Source organism: Primulina huaijiensis, chromosome 9 (assembly GCF_012295235.1).
Source record: "Primulina huaijiensis isolate GDHJ02 chromosome 9, ASM1229523v2, whole genome shotgun sequence".
NCBI classification, from domain to species: Eukaryota; Viridiplantae; Streptophyta; class Magnoliopsida; order Lamiales; family Gesneriaceae; genus Primulina; species Primulina huaijiensis.
Window position 1 is genome coordinate 5967955 of NC_133314.1, and position 21261 is coordinate 5989215.

Consider the following 21261-nt stretch of genomic DNA (forward strand, 5'->3'; position numbering starts at 1 on the left):
TTTTTGAAAAAGATTAAAAAACCTAGTAACAATGGAGAATGTGAAAATCGGTTATAAGAGGAAAAAATATTCTAGTGTGCAGAAAAAGAGAGAATGCATTTTATGAAAATAAATATATTTTTTTTAATTTATTTGCGTGACGAAGAAAAGGTACTCACAAAACAAAAACAAACAAGGAATAACGCTTTTCAAGACATCCTAGTGCGCAGTAAAACAATCCGAAGGAATCATACTTTCATTAAACAAAACTAAATATGCCTGTGAACATCCAAATTGATGGTGCTTCATTCCAAAAACTCGGAATAGACAGCCGCAAGATTATCAGGAAACTGAATCTAGTATGCAGTCTGTCAGCCATGCTCAAGTGTTTGTACCTTAATCTGTTCATATTCTCAGTCTGCACAACTTTTAGCATCATCTATGTGCCTGAAATAACATACGTAACAATTTTAATTTGTGATCAACCAATTCCCTTTTTGTTTTACTGCTAGTTGAGTGGGCACTAAACAAGTATAAACGTTCCCAAGGAAAAATTATGATGAGAAGACAAAAATCCAGGGAATAAATCACCAAATTATTAGCAAGGAAACAATGTAAACTAAGTGATGAAACAACTAGGATGTTAATTGGTAAACAATCCATACAACCGGAAGGAACTAAACCTAGAACTATCACTCCAGGTTTCGCATTTCTGACAACACTAGGCACCTGGACAAATTGATTAAATTACCTGAACTACATTAAAATCAACACCGCAAAAGCACAAACTTACGAAAAAGCTTACCTAAGAGAAGAATACAGCACTTTACCAAATGCTTCAGGATCTATGAATATAATTTAGGATACAATCTGCAAGTTTGATAACCATATTAGCAACATTTCGTAAGTCAGCAGCCTCACACTTTCAGTATCCATTTCAGTATGTTCATTTTCAAACTTCATCAATTTGATAAAAGATAACCCTGATACTCCCATTGATAACTAGTCCTCATACCCCACAAATAAAGCAATTTCCGCGCTTTCAGCAATGGTAGATAGAGATTTTTTGCAATCAATCATAAACCAAAGATTATTTATCCCAAGTGAAAGGGAATTTAAAATCCTACATGAACATAAATCAAGTAAAAATTATATCTCAATTCTCAAGCTGTCAAGCAACAGCTAAAGAACCTTACAAAAGCTCGATGGGATTGAAAAAAGAAAAAGAATTGAAACTTCAAACCTTTATGCCTTCCTCAGCCTTTCCACGCAATAGAAATTTATCACACTAGGGTATTAAGCCGAGTTAACACACAAAACCATATCGGTACACAAATCTAGAAACATTGCAACAAGATGAACATGACCAACCAATAAACTTGAAGTCACACAACACAAAACTGGAAAAATCACAAAAGTATCTGAGAATTCATATAACTTTTATCAACTACCAAGAGGTAAGAAACTTATATGATTCGAAAATTACCAATAACTAGTTCTTGCCATTGTCAGCTAAATGCTCTTCTTTTCCTACAGCAACTACAACCTTCTTCAAGATTGACTCGGTCGGCAGATGAGAGTTCTCCACAGCCTTTGATATGGATTGCCATTTCTCGCCGTGCTTCGGCTCTGCAGCAATACATCTGCTCAATACATCCCTCTGCATGTCTTCTGTACCATGTTGGAGTTCAAATTTGTAGTACAAAACCCAAAAATCCCCAATATCAGGAGCAAGAGTAACTGCTCGGTTGAACCAAGACCTTGCTTTGTCAACTTTTCTGTCATGCCAAAATAACTTTCCCACTGCTGCAAGGACATGGGGATTGTCGGAACATCTTTTGAATGCATCCATGCTCTTGGTTTTTCTCTGAGGCCGAGGAACCATCTCGATTGAAGCAGCCCAGAGGATCCCGCTAGTCGGGCATTCCTGCAATGCCTTCGCCATCAAAATATCAGCTTCTTTCTTGTGACCGTGTCGAGACTCAGCCCGCACTGCAGCAAGCCAGAGTTCAGGATTCTGGGGTTTCTTCTTCCTGGCCATGGTCAGAACAGCACGAGCCTTACTCAGACCATTTACTTTTTCCTCCAGGTTTGCAAGGGAAAGCCACAAAGGAATAGAATTGGGGCAGTGCTTAAGGCCCAATTCATATGTTTCCTTTGCTTGTTCTAGGTTCCCCAATCGTTCCTCCAACTGCCCCAGCATCAACCAGAGTTTGAAAAATGAAGGGAAGAGCTTTAACCCTTCATCAAGTAATCTCCTCTCCTCGGAAGTGTTTCCCAACTCTCTCTCAACGATTGCCGATTTCATCCAGACTCTCTCGGTCCCTCCCCTTTCTCTGGCTTTTGCAAGAAGCATTCTAGCTCTTTCTGGTTCATGGTTCTCAAATTCAAGCTTGAATGCAGCAAGCCATATTTCCTCAGAATTGGGAATTGCTGCATACGCTTCCTGAAGAATCGCTCGAGCAGCAGGCACATCACCAGCAAGCCACTTTTCTTTGGCACCCATTAGCCATAGAACTTCAGCATGTGGTATGTAAGTAACTGCCTTCCGCAGTAGAGCATCAAGAGACTCCCTAGTTCCATGGCTCTTTTCAAGCTGTGCTGCTTTAAGCCATATGCTCTTCTTGGTCAAAAAGACAGTAAGGGCATGCGAGTAGATTGCCCTTCCAGTCTCAATAGAACCTCTCTTCTTGCATTCCTCAGCATCAGCAACCCAGGTCCTCTTTCTATCCTCTTCTTCTACTCCAACCTCAATGGTGTTGTGAATAATAGCCTGACAAGTTGCGATGGAACCAGCTCGTTCAGCAGCCTCCGCTTCTTTCATCCACACTTCTCTGTCGATTTCCAGGCCTTCCCTCTGCAAAGCTCGAATACCCCTTTCAATAATTTTCCCAACCATAGCAGTATTCCCATTAGCTTCTTCTAACTTAGCAGCAGTGATCCATATAGATGGCTCCTTAGAAAGCTTCTCTCTTGCTTTATTCAACACCTTCTTTGCATTTTCATAAGTCTCCAATCTAGCAAGCGCTAGCCAAAGTTCCACATGCAAGGGGCAGCATTCCACCGCCCTCTGCAGCAACAGCCTCGCATCTTCCTCATTTGCAAGCTCCACGACTGCCTTCCAAAGCCTCACTGAATCCGGAATATTCTCGAGCCCTTTTCTCAGAACCCTACTCTTATTCGCATCATCCTGCTCCAGCTTTGCAGCCTGCATCCACAACTTAACTGAATTTGGGATCGCCTTCACACCCCTAGCAATTACAGCCTTGGCATCAACATGGCTCGCCAGACGGCAAGCCTCCAACCAAACATCCTCGGACTTTGGACATTCCTCACACCCTTTCTTGATCATCTGCTGAGCAGCCGGAATCTTCCCTGCCACCTCCTCCAACCTGGCTGCAGCAATCCAACCATGTGGATGCTTGGGATTTGTCTGTGTCACCGACTTAAGTAACAACCTAGCTTTATTTATATCGGATACTTCTGCATCACTAGTAATCTTCATACTCTTCAAATCTGTCAGGTAACCCTTTGGATCCACAACTGTCAACCCCGAGACCGAATCAGATAATCTGTCTAACTTCAGAGACAACACTGTTCCTCTCCCTTCACCAACGGCAGTCAAATCCGTAACAGGAGTCTGTGCCCAAGGAGTTTCTGTTCCGCCAACAGCCCTACTTTTCGGATCCAAGGCACTTACATGCTCCTTTTCCTGCCTCGCCTTCTCCAACAGCGTATCCGGCACTGGGACAAAACTCTCAAACCTCTTCTTCTTATTCCTCAAAGAATAATCCCCAATTTCAGGTATACTATCCCACTCATCAGCTGACAAGGTGTACAGCTTCCTCTTCAATTCTGCAAATTGTTCTGTAATCTTGGGGTTCGAAGCTCGATACTTCTCAATTTCCTCCTTAAGCCTAGCTTCCCTCCTATCTTTCCTACGCGAATCCATTCTCTTATCAATAGCCTCCCATACCGCATCCGCCTCTTTATCCTCGTCATCATACTCAGCAGATGCAAACAGTCCCGCATCATTCCCCTCAAACTCATCAAACTTCTGATTCTCGTCGTACCCCTTCTCTTCATTCTCTTCCTCCTCATCCTCCTCACCAGGGCCCTTCCCACGACCCCTTCCGACACCCGAAGGCCCCGCAGGTGCTCCAATCGCTGAGGCCGATCGATCAGGTAAGTCAGGTGCAGCTCGGGCTGGACCAATATCAGAACGCGTGGTAAATCCAGTGGCACCACGGCCCAGTCCGGCGACATAATTCGGGGGTGGTTTGGAGCTAAGGAAGTCTAATCTGGTCTTGGGAGGTACAGGAGCCTGCATTCCGCCAGCCGAAGAAAAGAAACCCTAATTGTCGATTGGAAACTGAAGATTTCCACAACTTACAATTAATTATTAATTATCAATATTTATAGGTTAAAAACAAATTAATAACCACGGGTTTGGGTTTTAGTGAAACTCTCTTAACCGACATAAAACCAAATAAATCAGGACACACATATAGTTATCTAAAAACATGGATTCGATCATTTATTTCTTTTATTTATTATAAATATGAATTTCATCTACCTTCTTTTTATATAAAACTCAATAAAAAAATATCTACTTTTGATTGATATCAAGAGATTATAGATATATTTTAACATGTGCATTTCTTAAAGAGTTTTCTAAAAATTTCATAAATAAAATAAAATTTATTCAATATCTTTGAATCTAAATATTATTTACTTTTATTTAAAAGTAGTTCAAAAATAGACTATCGGAACATAAATTTTATGTTTTGGTGTAAACAAATTATAAAAGGTAAAACTAACATAAGCTAAACTGAACTTCAAACGAAACAAAAGTGATTATGTTCATAAGCTAAACTGATTTACATAAACTTTATTAGTCGAACAAAACTGACTTGGACCCAAACTGAATTATCTCTTATAAGTTTATCAATTTTCATAATTTAGTTTCAAGGACATCAGTTTACACCAGAGGGCTAAACTGTTTTTGTACAAGTTTTTTCGTACCTTGCTGACACGGCTAGAATCAACCTTCGTATGGATGTCAGGAATGATGACCTGGGCAAAAGACGCAGAAATGACTACATTATTTGGAACAGATCTTTTTGAAACTTGTGATATTTACAGTTCAGAAACTATAAATAGAGATGCAATTCAATTGAGCAGAGCGACGAAGTTACAGAAATTATCAAGTTTCAAGAACATTTACCAAGTCTCAAAGTTCAAGCAACAAATTGCTCATACACTAAGGCACACTTTACAAATATTGTATATAATAATTGAGGATTATTAATTGCTAGGAATTCTTTGTATGTCATAATATTCGTAAACAATTTGTATACTGTTCATGCATTCGGTTGAGTTGATTAGAAGTTTCAGTTTTGACAGTGTTAATTTCAAACTGAACTGAGTTTTTGCAAATTACTTGTAAAAATAAAATTCTTCTAGTGTGAGCCTTCCCAAAAAGAAGAAGGGGTGACATAAGAGCTTAAGTTCTCTGAACATTCAGAAATAAACTTGCGCACATTTTACATTCAATTTACCTTGTCAAGTCATTATTTGAATTATTCTAATATGTCAGTTTGTCTTTTTTCCACATCTATTTTTGTTAGCCAACTGACATTGACACTCGAGAATACATAGTTCAGTTGCTAACTCGACGAATTAAAGTTAAAGAAAAAATTTGTTGGAAGTGTTCATTCAACCTCCCTCGCTTCTGAATACTCAACTGATCCTATCAAGTAGTATAAGAGAGAAACTTATTCTCGATTCTGAACATTTCTTTTCAATTGGCTTCGTTCAGCAAAATCTCGATTTTCTTCTAGGAAGATTTTGAAACTGGAATATGAGAATGTATGCTTATTTAGCTGCTCAGGATGATTCCACGTGGTTCGTTATCACGGATGGACCGAAGATATTGAAAGCTGATACAACAATAGCCATCACTGAAGTGCTCCACAAATGTTAGAAAAACAAAGGAGTGAATGGACGAATGCTAACAAGAAGAAAGACAATATTGATAATGTGGTTAAGGGCATTCTGTACAAAAATCTTGAAAAAACACATTTAGCAAAATCAAAATATGTAAGACTGTCAAAGAAATTTGGGAAAAATTAATTCAGTTATGCAAAATAATGAACATACCAAAAAAACTAACTCTTTGTGGCCATACAGAAGTTTGACAATATCAAAATTAAACCTGAAAAATCAATGTCTGATTTTGATGAAAGAGTCAGTGGAATCGTGAATGAACTCAGTGCACTTGGAAAAATATACAGCAACCGAGAAGTGATCTTGAAAGTGATGAGAGGACTACCACAAGAATTATATTTCAAAACTATAGCGATGCGTGAATCCAAAAATTTGAGCAAGATGAAACTTCATGAGTTGTTTGTGGACTTAAAAGCTTATGAATTTGAATTGCAAACCAGATAGGATGATTAGTCTATCTCTCAGTTGATTAAGACTCTAACTACTGTGAAACTGTAACCTTAAATTTCAAATGAAAAATCAGTTAAAAAATTAGGCAATGATTCCATGTCATTGTTTGTTAAAAAATTTAGAAAATTCCTAAGGAAGAATCAAGGATCTCACCGAAGATCTTACCAAAAGAGGAAGTCAACTGATTACTCTAATGCCTGTTTTCATTGTGGCAAGACTGACCACTTTATATCAAACTATCATAAACCAAGGAAGAATGATAGAAGATTATATGAAAAGGGAAAGATATCTTTTGACAAGAAGAGATCCAAGGATGAAATAAATCTTTCAAAAAGGTGTTAGTAACTGAGGAAAGCAAGTCAAAGTGGGCTGACTAAGACTTTGAGTCATCTGAACCAGAAAACTCAAGCAGTTCAAGTGATGATGAGGAAGTGAAGTGCTCGATAACCAATGATTCTGAGCTAGAATCTACCAATGAATAGGTATTCGATTTTAACTCAACTGATTTAACAAGGGATGATCTTGTCATTGCACTTCATGAGATGGTAAATGATTATGAAGCTAACTGAACTAGTTTCATCCTGGAACAAGTATTCAGTTTCCTTAACTGAAATGAAAAATTTGCACAAACCATTTGGAGACAAAACTAGTCTTGGTTTCAACAACAATGAAAGCATTGTTGAGATAAGTACTCAACCAAAACTAGAAATAAGCAAATGAAAGTATATTCATTTTGTTAAATCAAGTTTGGTCTATGAACAAAAAAGCACTCATTCCTCAAGTTGTAGAGCCTGTTAAGATATGAATAAAGATGGAAAGTTTGGTACCGGTTATGTGAATGAAAATTTCACTACTAAGCCAAACTGAAAGCCTAACCAAACAAATTTTGCTAGGCATAACTTAATGAAAGGCAACCCAACCGATACTTTAACTACAATGATGTTGAAAAGGGTAAACAACATTTTGTATCTACTACACACATAACACACCACACACATACATATATATGCACAACCTATTTGGGACACATCAAGTGATCGTTCAATTAAACTGATCCAAGTTTAGATTCCAAAAGGACTAATCCCATCTAGAAGCAAGTATATTTGGGTACCAAGAGTTATTCATCATTTGTGATTGCAGGGCACACAAACTGAACCATTCAAAAAGTCAGTTGGTACTTAGACAGTGGATGTTCAAGGCACACGATTGGTGAAATTAAACTGCTATCTAAACTGACTCAGTTTACTGGACCTAAGATTAATTTTGGAGATGCTTCTCGAGGTAGAACCGTGGGTAAGAGTGTGAGAACCCGAAAAGTTCGATCCGAAGCAAATCACGTAAGAAATACAAACTTAAAATTTAGCTTAATCTAAGCTCAAAGAACTTCCATCCTAACTGTAAACTTAAAGATGAACTTAGATTTTCAGCTAACATAACTCGAGGAAGTAGCTTCAAAGCTCGAAGATTAACTCAACATAAAGCCGAGCTGCAAATAACCACATCCATTGAAGTATTGTCACTGGAGGAGTAAAACCCCATCTCAAAGACTCGATCTTTCAGCTCAAAGAAGCTCAACCAAGTGTGTCCTAACAAGACCAAAAAGGGAGCTAAAAGGTGAGCCAAGGAATTGGACAAATTTATTATACAATAAACAACCTTTGAGATAACCAAGGAAGAAGCTAAGGGATGAGCTAAAGGTTAGGACAAATTAAGGATGCAAGAAATGACCGTTGAGATAATCCATGAAGAAGCTGCGGGAGGAGCAAAGGGCTATGACACATTTATGATGGAAGGAATGACTCTTGGTGTTTGAGTTACCTTGACCACCATTGTGAGCATAATAACTCCATTTCTTGGGCTCCAAGTGGTCGACCAAATGGCAAGGTTGAAGGTCATTTTTCTTCCTATAAATACCACTCACTTGGTTGATAAAAAGCACAACAAAATACCTCTCAAAGTTTCGGCCACTCCCCCTCAAAACCGTCCCAAAACTTTCGTCCAAGGGAAGAAGGAGTTCGTGCGGTTCGAGTGCTAAATTTCTACGTCGAGGTGTTGCTGGTTTGAAGACGTATTCTGCTAAAGGTTTACGTTGAAGTGCTGCCCAAATTCCCACAGGAAAATTTGTTTCAAAGTCTGCATTTTTGAAGCATACCTCCAAAACACAGTAAGTGGGTTTTTGCTATGTATATTCGTTTGTACTTTAAAACTTGAATATATAAGTTATGACATGCATGTATGTGTGTCTTCATTTTCAAAATAGCATGAGGTCCGTCTTTTAAAATTTCGATCGATTATGTGTTTTCTTCTATGTTTCGAAATTCTTTGATTTCGTTGAATCCTTTTGAAACTCTGATATCTAAAAATTTTGATATGTTCTGTCTGATAAGTCTTAAATCTTTGTTACACTGTTACGATTCAATTCAAAATGGGACGAGAATTGTGATTCTGTCTGGCCCCCAATGGTGGGTATAAAACCATTTCTGTTTGGCCCCCAATGGTGGGTATAAAACCGAGTTCTGGCCTCACCCCTTAGAGGACTAACATATTGGAGACAATTTGACCATGGAAATGATATGAGTAACAATGTTGTGTCTGTTCTGAAATGATCTGATTTGTTTCTGAAATGCTTTGAATCATCTGTTAACTTCTGTCTCATATTCGATTCGTTTTTGTAAGTTAAAAGTAATAAGTTTTGAAAGTTTGTTAAAGAAATGTTTTAAAGATTAAATTCTATATGTATCTTTGGAAATCGATCGACCCCTCCACTTGCTGAGTGTTTTCCAAAACACTCACCCCTTACAAATTTCAAATAAGAATGAAGAACAAGTGAACGAGGAAGAGCAGAAAGCTTTCTGGGGATGGTAGACGATAAGCAAGATCCAAGAATTAAGTTTTTTTGTTTCCTTTGTTTAATTCCGCATTCGCAACTCTGATGTATTTGTTTTATATTCTTTTGTTAATGTAAAAACAATGTTTGATTTATGAAAAAGACTGGTTTTTGTCATTTCGATATGAGGCTTAATTGTTTTCAAGTAATTGTTAAACAATGCCGGATGTCACCGACGCTTCGGACACGGGGCGTGACAAAGAGTAAGTTTATCTATGATAGCGTTATTATTGAAGATATACTACTTGTTAAAAATCTTAAATACAATTTGATTAGCATAAGCCAACAGTGTGATCATGACTACTCAGTTGAGTTCCATAAGCATATTTTTACTGTTAAAGATATTTCTGGATACATTGTAATGACAGGTCACAGATGTGGAATTACATACAAAATCAGTTGGACTACTCAACCGAGTAGATTAGTGTGCTTCATTTCTTCTAACTTACCAAGGAACTGGTTGTGACACAAGAAGTTAAATCACTTAAAATCAAAGCGATTGCAAATCTGAGAAAGAATAATTGGTCATTGGGCTGCCCAAAATTGAATTTTCAAAAGACAAAGTTTGTTCAGCTTGTCAGTTTAGGAAGCAAATTAAGTCATCTTTTAAAAACAAAGGGTGTAACTCATCAACTTTAAGCTTAGAACTATTGCAAATGGACTTGTTTGGTTCTATCCCAATCATGAGTTTCGGGGAATAAAATACAGTCTAGTTATTGTTGATAATTTATCAAGGTTTACTTGGGTAATTTTTTTAAAAGCAAAAGATCAAACCGCTAATCAACTGATCAAAATTTTCAAAAGACATTTAAATGAAATCAAAAAGAATTGAAAATAATCAGATCTAATAGAGGAATTGAATTTTTAATCAAATTTTTTCTACCTTCTTAGAATATTATGAAATCAGGCATGAGTTCTCAGCAAATAGAAAACCTCGGCAAATTAAATCAGCTTCCATTTATCAGCTGCATCCAAACTAATTCAGAAGATCTGAACTCAATCTTATCTGTCACGTGTTATAATCTTATTCTTCTAGTTGGATTTCTCGGGATAATGTAATCTGAAGTAGATTTGGTGGTCCATTTTCAATTCGCTAGATCCCAACATGTTAATCCTCAATTAATGAATTCTTTAATAATGCTTAATTAAAAACTCTTTAATCATAATAAGTACTTCATTCAAATAAAGATTCATGTCATTACACTTGGAGTTGTCCACAAATGTAATTCTTGGTCATTTGTAGTCAATGACTTCAAATAGCATCTTGACATCACCTGTCGCATTTCCGGAACATCCACTGTCCAGATACCATATAGATTATTTGATGAGCTGTTTTTTAAGTTCTGAAATCATTTAAATAATCTTTTTGGTACCCAAATCTAGTTGGGTATTGATCAAATTAACCCTTTCGGGACCCAACCTTGAATTAGCCTAACATGCATACTAGTGTGTGTGTCTGAAAGAGTGCGAATTTGTGCATAACCTTATGAAGTTTTGTGATGTGGTTTTACTAGATGTTGTTTAATCCGTTCAGCCTTTCCATTCAGTCTGTATCTCTTTTGAACTGGCCTACAATTATGGTAACAACTAGGTTTCTTTTTCATAGAGTAATGTCTAGTTAGACTTGGCTTCTTGCGAGACAAATTTGAGCTGGTGTGAACAACTTGACTTTGTCTACATTTTAGTCATGTCCAGTTGACTTAGGACTCTCTGGTTCAACATAACCTAAACCACTATGCACTGTTTTCAAAACTTAAGATAGTTTAGTCTCTGGCTGGTTTTGCAATTCATGTATTTTCTCAATGTAAGGAAAATATTTGTTCCAAGAATTTATTAATTGCGCCAACCGTTTATTCTCATTGATAGTTACTTGAAAAATTCTTCGCATGTCATTGTTCTCAGTCGCTAGAATATTAAGTTTAGCAGCTATAGTTTTTTTACTTATATATCAGGATTTTTTGTTGATTTATTTTAATGATTGAGAATAAATTTTATACTTGATACCATGCAATGCAATGTTTTCAAGATCTCTCATGTCAATTCACTAGATTTGAAGTTAAATACAATGTCATCGACAATTGTTAGCTCGAGTTCTGCGGTTTACAGCTCAACATTTGCCATTAGGCATTGAACTTGTTCTTTTTCACTCTCGCTGGAAAAAGACTCTGAGCTAAAATTTTCTGAATTTGAGTCAGCCAATTTTCTTTTGATTTCCTCAGAAACTAGTACCATTTTTTCCTTATTCTTCTGGCAATCTCTTCTTTCATCTTTGGATTGTCTCTTCTTAAAGTGCTTCTTATCATCTTTTTTGGGCATGTTGCATTCTGCAATAAAATGCCATTTTTTTCTCGTAGTTAAAACAAGTTTGATTACTGTCATCTTGATCTCTTTTATGATAATAATTAGAATAGGCTGATTTTTCCTCATAAATTTGTCAAATTATTTAACAAATAAAGACATGGTCTCATTTCTTATCTAATCAATATATTTTATGTTGGAAGGTTATTCGTTGTTGGTTGGCAAGGGGAGTTGTAGTTGTAGAGGCTAGAGCTTTGGTTGGTTAAGAAGCTGATGAATCCTCTTCTGTCCGGATCTCTAGCTCGAACTCATAAGCTGTCAAATCTACAAATAAATCATGAAGCTCGAGTTTTTTAGATTCTTGAGTTCTCGCATAGCTATGGTCTTTACATATCTTTCTCTTGGAAAAGCTCTTGTAACTTTTGTGCAACCTCTCTGTTATTGTACTCCTTCACAAGAGCGACCAATTCGATCACAATGTTGATAAACCTCTCATCGAATACACTCATGGTATCTCCGATCTTCATCTTTATCTCGTCAAACTTTTTAATGGCTACGAGTCAGCTTGTTATCCTTGGTCTGATCATTACCTTCAAAAAGTTGGCTTAGTTTCTCCCAAGTTTATTTGGAAATAGAAGAAGTTGTAATTTTACTAAACATGTTTTTATCAAGAGTCTTATAAATTATATCTTTGACCACGTTATCGAGATTGGATTTTTTCTTGTCTTTAATTGTCCATTCCGACCGATGCTTCTCCACCATCTGTGGACCAACCTCACATACTGCTATGGCTTTATTGGATTTCAAAATCCTCATTGGACCGTCTATGATGATATAACATATGTCATCATCCTATGTAGCCAAGTGTGACTACATATAGATTTTTCAATCATCATATTCTTCATATGAGATAGTCCTCATTCAATTTGTATATAATTGATGTTATCATAGTTCATTTTATAAATCAATTTTTTTAAAAAATAATTTTATGAATCAATTTCACAAATAAGTTAAAAAATATAAAAATAATGTAATATAATAAGAATATAAATAATATTGACATATAAATACATACACACTATTTTTCTAAATAGTACAAAAATAATTGTCAAGAGTTCAAAAAATCCCTCTTTAAAAAAATAAATGATTATCTTCGTATCATTTTTTAATGTGATGTAATTAATTTTTCTTTGCATATTATTATTATGATTGATATTTTTTTATCAACATTATTTTCTGCATAAGTTAAATACAAATATCAAGTGACAAACTGACACATCGTGAGCTTACATCTATGTTAGTGTGACTACTCAATTAGTTATATATAGGATGACAACGAGATGGGATGGGGACGGGTTCGTCATCCTCATCCCGTTCTTGAATTTCATCCCCACCCTCATACCTATTTTTTCGGACCGCGGGGATCAAATTCTCATCCCCGTCCTCATCCCCATTTCAAAATATTAATGAGACAGGACGAGGGCAAATTCGAGGATTTTCTCAAACCAAAACTTATTATTATCCATTATTATTGTTATTAGTGATAATATTAATATTAATATTAAAATTTTAGAAATTATATTATTATTATATTATTAATATTAATAATAATATTATTTTATTATTAATATTATTTTTGGGACGGGTTCGGGGATGATGATAGTAATCTCATATCCTCCCCAAACTACTTTGATGATTTTAAAAAATCTCCGAACCCAAGCACAAACCCGAAAAATTCGAAGATCTCCGTCCCAGTTTCGAGATTTTTCGCGGGCCCTAAACCCTTGGAGAAAGATATCATGCATAATTATATAGCAATTACTTCATATAAAATAGCAAACCCAAATTGTAATAATACTAAATTATTATATCTTATTATAAATTCATTTAAATATTAAATTTTCACCAATGTGGACTGTGGTACTATACATCACTTTTATTCTTACCATAATAATAATAATAAAAATAAATTTATTGGTAATTGTGCTGAGTTTTTTAAAAAATTCGTTTTCAAAAATAAATTAATCACAAGAATAAGGTTATTTCCTAGAGTTTTAAAAAATGCAAAATATTAGAAGATCGATGATGATACCCTGGAAAGGGTTCGGGTCATTCTTGGACTCAAGCGAAAAGAGAAAAATTAAAACAAGTCAAAATCAATTTGCTGTAAGGTGTAGAGCATGGGTAAAATTTAGATAGAGTATTTTTGCCCGACATGGTACTTTCGCCCGACCATGGTACTTTCGTCCGACTAGGGTATTCCAGCCCGACCAGGATACTTTCGTCCGACCAGGGTACTCCAACCCGACTAGAGCACTTTCGCCCGACCAGGGTCCTTTCTTCCGACCAAGGTCCTCCAGCCCGGACATGGTAATTTCGCCCGACCAGGGTACTTCAGCTCGGACAGGATACTTTCGCCCGACCAGGATACTTTCGTCCGGACAGGGTTCAAGTCATCCGACCAGTATGGGTCACCATGCATCATTAGCATGGGTCCGTGGCAAGACCCGAACAGTATGGGTCGCCATGCCTATTAACAGATGACAGGGCATGTGCAATTGTCAGAGTACAGGGTATGAGCAGTTGTCAGATGACAAGGCATGGGCAGTTGTCAGAGTACAGGGTATGGATAGTTGTCAGATGACAAGGCATGGACAATTGTCAGAGTACATGACATAAGCAGTTGTCTAATCAGGAACAGTGTCCATACACTATAATCGAGGTCATCTTCTCTCCTATAAATATCCAGGTTTGCTCATTTAACAGACATTGCAATCTACTGCATTCAATAAAATCTCTCTCTACTTGGTGAACCTTGTTTTAACTTGAGCGTCGGAGTGGCTACACCGAAAACCCTTCCGGCGCCCCCCTGACATTATCTTGTTGAGTGTGTGCAGATTTCCAGAGCACCTAGACAGATCAGGCCAGACCACCTGAGAGACCAGGCCAGAACACATGGGTAAACCAGGCCAGAGCACCCGGACAGATCAGACCAGACCACCCGGGAGACCAAGCCAGAGCACTTGGACAGATCAGGCCAGACCACCCGGGAGACCAGGCCAGACCACCCGGGCAGACCAGGACAGATCATCATGGAGATCAGGTCAGGTCATACTCATCCCATCATGTCAAAATATTTACAAGAAAATGACACTTCTTTGCTCGGGTAGATTGCCCACCCAAGCTCACCCATTCTACCCGGGCAACATCATTGGCGCCGTCTGTGGGAACTCCGATCTATAGACGTAGATATGGTTTCCATTCAAAAATAAGTCCGACCAGTTCGGTACTCAGATTTTATATGTGGATTTTCATATGGGCTCGAAGCTCAGCAGCTATCTCGGATTGATGTGGAAGAACATTTTCTATACACTCAGTAGTATACAGCTATATTAGTCACCTAATTTAGCTCAACCAAAGAAGTTTCACTCTACCGAAAATGAATTCGGATTCAGTATTTCCAGGTTAGCAATTTGGTTTATAATAAAAGCTAATACAGTAGGAGAAGCAAAAATCTTTTAAGTCCGAGAGACATGAGACCCCGGCACCTTATCTTAAGTCCGGGAGACATGAGGCCCCGGCCCTTCTATAAGTCCAGGGATCCGTACCCTGGCTTGGGGCTCCGCACCTCGACCACTCCAAGACCTAGGACTCCATACCCTAGTTATTCATTAAGCCCAGGGCTCCATACCCTGGCTCGGGGCTCCGCACCTCGACCACTCCAAGACCCAGAGCTCCGTACCCTGGTTATTCATTAAGCCCATGGCTCTGTACCCTGGCTCGGAGCTCCGCACCTTGACCACTCCAAGACCCAGGGTTCCATACCCTGGTTATTCATTAAGCCCAGGGCTCCGTACCCTAGCTCGGGGCTCCGCATCTCGACCATTCCAAGACCCAAGGCTCCGTACCCTGGTTATGCATTAAGCTCAGGGCTTCGTACCCTGGCTCGGGGCTCCGCACCTTGACCACTCCAAGTCCAAGGATCCGTACCCTGGTTATTCGCTCTATACCCTGGTTATTCATTAAGTACAGAAACTCTTACCCTAGATCTGGGCTCAGTATCCCGATCACCTATTGAAAATATCAGTTATTTTCCAACACTCAGAAAAATTTAGAGATTTGACATTAAAAAACAGGTTTATGAACATGAAGAATCTAATTATTTCTAAGGCCAGGTATATTGCAAGTATTCTCAGTTTATAAAACACAAGACAGTGAAAGAGAAAGATTATTTAATCGAAACATATTTTATTGATAAAAAGCTCGAGAGACATGAGACACCGGCATCTTATACTTAAGTCCGGGAGAAATTAGGCCCCGAAACTCTATTTTAAATCCCTGGAGATATGAGGTCCCGACATCTTATACTTAAGTCCTGGAGAAATGAGGCTCCGACACTCTATTTTAAAGCCCCGGAGACATGAGGCCCCATCATCTTATACTTAAGTCCTGGAGATATGAGGCCCCAACACTCTATTTTAAAGTCCAAGAGACATGAGGCCCCGGCACTTTCTTGTATGCCCGGGACACATGAGGTCCCGGCACTTTCTTGTATGCCCGGGAGACATGAGGCCCCGACACCTTATCTTAAGCCCGAGAGACATGAGGCTCCGGCACCTTCTTGTAAGTTCAGGGACCCGTACTCTGGCCCAGGACTCCGCACCCTGGTTATCCAGTAAGTCCAAGGACTCGTACCCTGGCCCAGGGCTCAGTAGCCTGGTTATTCAATAAGACCAAGGATTAGTATTCTAGCCGGGAGGCATGAAGCTCCAGTACTTTTATCTAAGCAAAATCTAATTATCTTACCGGTGGAGTCCAAGCATGACTAATCGGGACATCGAGTGTGATTCTAGCCCGACTATTTAAGGAGGAAATGATGATACCATAGACAGGGCTCGAGTCATTCTTGGAATCGAGCGGAAAGAGAAAAATTAAAACAAGTCAAAATCAAATTTGCTGTAAAAAATAGAGCATAGGGAAAATTTAGACAGGGTACTCCAGCCCAACAAAGGTACTTTGGCTTGACCAGGGCACTCTCGTCCGACCAGGGTACTCCAGCCCGACCAGGGTACTTCCGTCCGACCAGGGTCCTCCAGCCCGGACATGGTACTTTCGCCCGACCAGGGTACTTCAGCTCGGACAGGGTACTTTCGTCCCGACAGGGTTCAGGTCACCCGACCAGTATGGGTCACCATGCATCATTAATATGATAATCAATGCCCGTGGCAAGACCCAAACAGTATGGGTCGCCATGCCTATTACCAGATGACATGGCATGGACAGTTGTCAGAGTACAGGGTATGGACAGTTGTCAGATGACAATGCGTGAGCAGTTTTCAGAGTACAGTGTATGGGTAGTTGTCAGATGACAAGGCATGAGCAGTTGTCAGAGTACAGGGCATGGTCAGTTGTCTAATCAGGAACAGTGTCTATGCACTATAATCGATGTCATCTTCTCCCCTATAAATACCCAGGTTTGGTCATTTAACAGACATTGCAATCTACTGCATTCAATAAAATCTCTCTCTACTTGGTGAACCTTTGTACTGACTTAAGCGTTGGAGTGGCTATGCCGGAAACCCTTCTGGCGCCCCCTGACATTATCTTGTTGAGTGTGTGCAGATTGTCTGATGCGGGAGACCAGACAAGGGCACTCGGGCAGACCAGACCAGAACACCATAGAGACCAATCCAGAGCACCTAGACAGACCAGGCCAGACCACCCGAGAGACCAGGCCAGACCAGTCGGACAGACCAGGCCAGACCACCCGGGAGACCAAAACAGAGCACTCGGACAGATCAGGCCAGACCACCCGAGAGACCAAGACAGAAAATCTGGGCAGACCAGGCCAGATCATCATGGAGATCAGGTCTGGTCATACTTATCTCATCATGTCAAAATATTTACAGGGAAATGACACTTTTATGTTCGGATAGATTATTCACCCAAACTCACCCAATCTACCGGGGCAACATCAATCGAGAAATGTAAATTATTGTCAAACAAACACATGCATCATGATAGGGGTGAATTTTTCCCCAAAACAAAGTCCAAAATGTGGCCAATTTTTTAAATATGATCTACGTTAATTAAAAATTTTAAATTTCCCCCAAAATAGCTTGAAAAAAAAATTATATTATCCTTCAAAAAAAAAAATTATATTATTTTTTTCAGAAGTCACTGCACTCTGTACGAAATAATATATAAACACAAAATCTGCGCTGTTACTTGGAAAACACCGTTGTATATATTATTAAATATACGTAGGAATTCCAGGCCCATGTGAGAGGCCAAAATGTCCGAAAATAGTACACCTCGACAATTTTCGGTCTCTTCCCATTTAGATCTGAAGCCAACTCCTGCAATCCAACGCCTGCCCATTTCAAGTTGGCTCAAGATTTCAGTTTCTACAGTTGAAACCGAGGAGATATAAGGGTGATTGATACTTGAGATGGGTATGGCGGGTGTCCGAGAAAATGGGAACAGAGAGATGGGTATAGGGATGGCTCTGGGATCCCAGAATAAGTACAGGAGAATGGATTTTCATTATGAAGACGAAGATGATTTGCAGATGGAGAAGAGGAGGAAAGATAGAAGAAAATACGTGTTTGCTTGTTCTGTTTTTGCATCTCTTAACAGTGTCCTCCTTGGCTATGGTAAAAGAGAAGATTGCTTCCTTGATATCCAGTTTTGTTTCTGTTCCCATTACTTTTCTTTCTTTTTTTTTTCCTGGATGGTTGGTATTATGTATGTTTTGGTTTATTTGTTCTGGCTAAGAGAGGAACCAGAAAATTGGAGAAGTAAAAAGTCAAACATGGAAGATGATTTATGTGTTTAAAGATTCAAAGAATCTTGTTGAAATTGGATCGCATCACCAATCCTTTTGCAAGTAAACACTGATGATGTATTGTAAAGATAAAAAAGTGCATTAAGTTTGATCTTTGTATGGGGGTGTACTTGGATAAACAATCTCTACATGATATCTAGTTGGATTAAATACTTGTTGAACCCACACATCCACTGGTATATGTAGTTAGGAGAAATAATTTGAAGTCATTGTTGCTGATAAAATATGGATCTGATCAGTTACATCTAACGAGTGATATTCAATTTGACTGAAGTTTGAATGCCTGCAAACTACTTATACAACTGTTAAAGGAGTTAATTTGCTGGCTCTTTGGGTAGATAAGTTCATCTACCATGTGTAAACATTTTTCTTTGTAGCCAGCTATCTGGCTGCTGTATCGAGTTGCTTTTGTTTTACATTTTATTTTAAGAAATTGGGACTGCAACTATCTGTCTGTTAGTTGATCTCATCCATGGAAATGGTTGTGGCTCATTTACATGCTACTTTGTGTTTATAGATGTGGGTGTCATGAGTGGAGCAATCCTATTTATTCAAGAAGATCTTAAAATAACAGAGGTGCAAGAAGAAATTCTGGTTGGGGTTTTGAGTATTATGTCCCTTCTGGGCAGTTTAGGTGGTGGTAGAACATCAGATGCTATTGGTAGAAAATGGACAATGGGGTTAGCCGCCATAGTGTTTCAATCAGGCGCAGTGGTAATGACGTTTGCGCCATCTTTCCAAGTCCTAATGATAGGAAGAATCTTGGCTGGGATAGGGATAGGATTTGGCGTAATGATTGCACCGGTATACATAGCTGAGATATCGCCAACCGCTGCACGTGGGTCGCTTACTTCATTCCCAGAAATCTTCATCAATCTCGGGATACTTCTTGGTTATGTCTCCAACTATGCCTTTTCTGGTCTTCCACCACACACAAACTGGAGAATCATGCTTGCGGTGGGAATATTACCGTCAGTATTCATTGCATTTGCCTTATGCATAATTCCTGAATCACCACGTTGGCTAGTGATGCAAAATCGAGTAGAAGAAGCAAGGTCGGTGCTGTTGAAGACAAACGAAAATGAAACAGAGGTTGACGAGAGACTTGCAGAGATACAGTTAGCTGCTGGACATCCCAGCACTGATAAAAATGAAGAAAAATCTGTGTGGCATGAAATTTTACATCCTTCTCCTGCACTTCAAAGGATGCTTATTACTGGAATTGGGATTCAAAGCTTCCAACAGATTACAGGTATAGACGCAACTGTGTACTACAGTCCAGAAATCTTTGCAACAGCTGGTATTGATGGTAACTCTAATCGTCTTGCTGCAACCGTTGCAGTGGGAGTAACAAAGACTGCCTTTATAATGTTTGCAATTCTTCTCATTGACAAAGTTGGGAGAAAACCCCTCCTCTACGTAAGCACAATCGGTATGACAATATGTTTGTTCAGCATAGGTGCAACTCTCTCGTTTATGGGAGAAGGGTCGTTTGGGATTGCATTGGCAGTTTTATCAGTCTGCGGAAACGTAGCTTTCTTTTCTGTAGGGATCGGTCCTGTCTGCTGGGTTTTGACATCGGAGATTTTCCCTTTAAGGTTCCGTGCTCAGGCGTCTGCACTTGGTGCCGTAGGAAACCGTGTCTGCAGTGGTGTTGTAGCCATGTCCTTCCTGTCGGTCTCGCGAGCAATCTCTGTCGGGGGGACGTTCTTCATCTTCTCTGCCATTTCTGCGCTTTCCGTGGTGTTTGTGTACAAATGTGTGCCAGAAACAAAAGGTAAATCACTGGAGCAGATAGGAGCGTTGTTTCAAGACGAATACGTGCTGCAAGGAAGTGAAGTTGAAATGGGAGATGTCCAACATTTGGTACAGAAAGAATGAATTTTTATTTCTACCTTTTTGGCCAAAATAGTTCGATTTCCAATTCCTTGAAAGATCACTCATGGTAGAATTATCTTGTATTCTTTGTAACAAGTTATCTATCGATATGTGGAATACTAATACTTTTGTTCCACAAATGAAAAGGTACTGGTTTATTCTGCTAACATACAAGAACTGTTCCAACTGTTTTTTCCCATGAATTTGGGTTGAAATTGCTGCGACAATGAATGAAATCGAATACCTCCGTTTTGTTTATATTATCATTTTGTTGTTTTAGTTACCAAAATAATATTATATCATGAAAGAATTCAATTATTATTTTTGAAATTTTTTTTTATGTATGGGCATAGTTTCTTGAACGTGAACATATATTTAAAAACTAGTTGAGAGTTGAAGAAAGTATAATTAATAATTTGTGTTGCATAAGTAAGAAAAAAATTATTAGTGTTCGAGAAAAAATTAATAACGATAGTTATAACGAAAAACTAATAAAATAAGTATGATTAATAAAAACATCAGAAGATAAAGAGTACGAGAATGAGAAAGTTGGGAGCTTTTGTGCCATTGAATTATGGGTGTATATTAAAAAAAATATGAAAATTATTTTTGGGTAACTGATAGAACGTCAAAGTTCAAACGACTTACTAACATTTTTTTAGTTAGCAAGTACAAAGCTCGCAGACTGCTTATAAAACTCCGCAGAACACACCCTAAAATAAAGATAGCAAATGAGCAATACATCGCCCTTGTGATTCTTTCGAGGTATGCTTAGGGGTGTTCAAACTTCGGATAAAACCGAAAAAACCGAAAATCCAAACCGAAAAAACAGAACCGAACCGAAAACCGAATTTTGTAATTCGGATATAAATGTTAAAACCGAAGTTTATTTGGTTTGGTTTCGGATTATATA

At 38.5% G+C, this 21261-nt stretch overlaps 2 protein-coding genes across 3 annotated transcripts; one reads left to right on the top strand and one right to left on the bottom strand.

The window, feature by feature from the left end:
• Window positions 1–209: 209 nt before the first annotated feature.
• LOC140984269 (protein STABILIZED1) lies at window positions 210–4373 on the bottom strand. Of its 2 annotated transcripts, XR_012176586.1 has the most exons (3): window positions 1466–4373; window positions 785–849; window positions 210–426 (listed from the first exon to the last, which is right to left on the bottom strand). XR_012176586.1 is itself a non-coding variant. In XM_073451550.1 (2 exons), the coding sequence occupies exon 1, from the start codon at window positions 4307–4309 to the stop codon at window positions 1472–1474; it is 2838 nt and encodes a 945-aa protein (XP_073307651.1). In that variant the 5' UTR covers window positions 4310–4373; the 3' UTR covers window positions 210–426; window positions 1466–1471. The 2 variants fall into 2 exon arrangements, 1 of the variants encoding a protein (XP_073307651.1); XM_073451550.1 differs by lacking the exon at window positions 785–849.
• A 13518-nt stretch (window positions 4374–17891) lies between these two features.
• On the top strand, window positions 17892–20611 carry LOC140984793 (probable polyol transporter 4). The gene is made up of 2 exons (XM_073452418.1): window positions 17892–18279; window positions 18988–20611. Exons 1-2 carry the CDS (start codon window positions 18075–18077, stop codon window positions 20349–20351), a joined length of 1569 nt encoding a protein of 522 aa, XP_073308519.1. The 5' UTR covers window positions 17892–18074; the 3' UTR covers window positions 20352–20611.
• The last annotated feature ends 650 nt before the right edge of the window (window positions 20612–21261 follow it).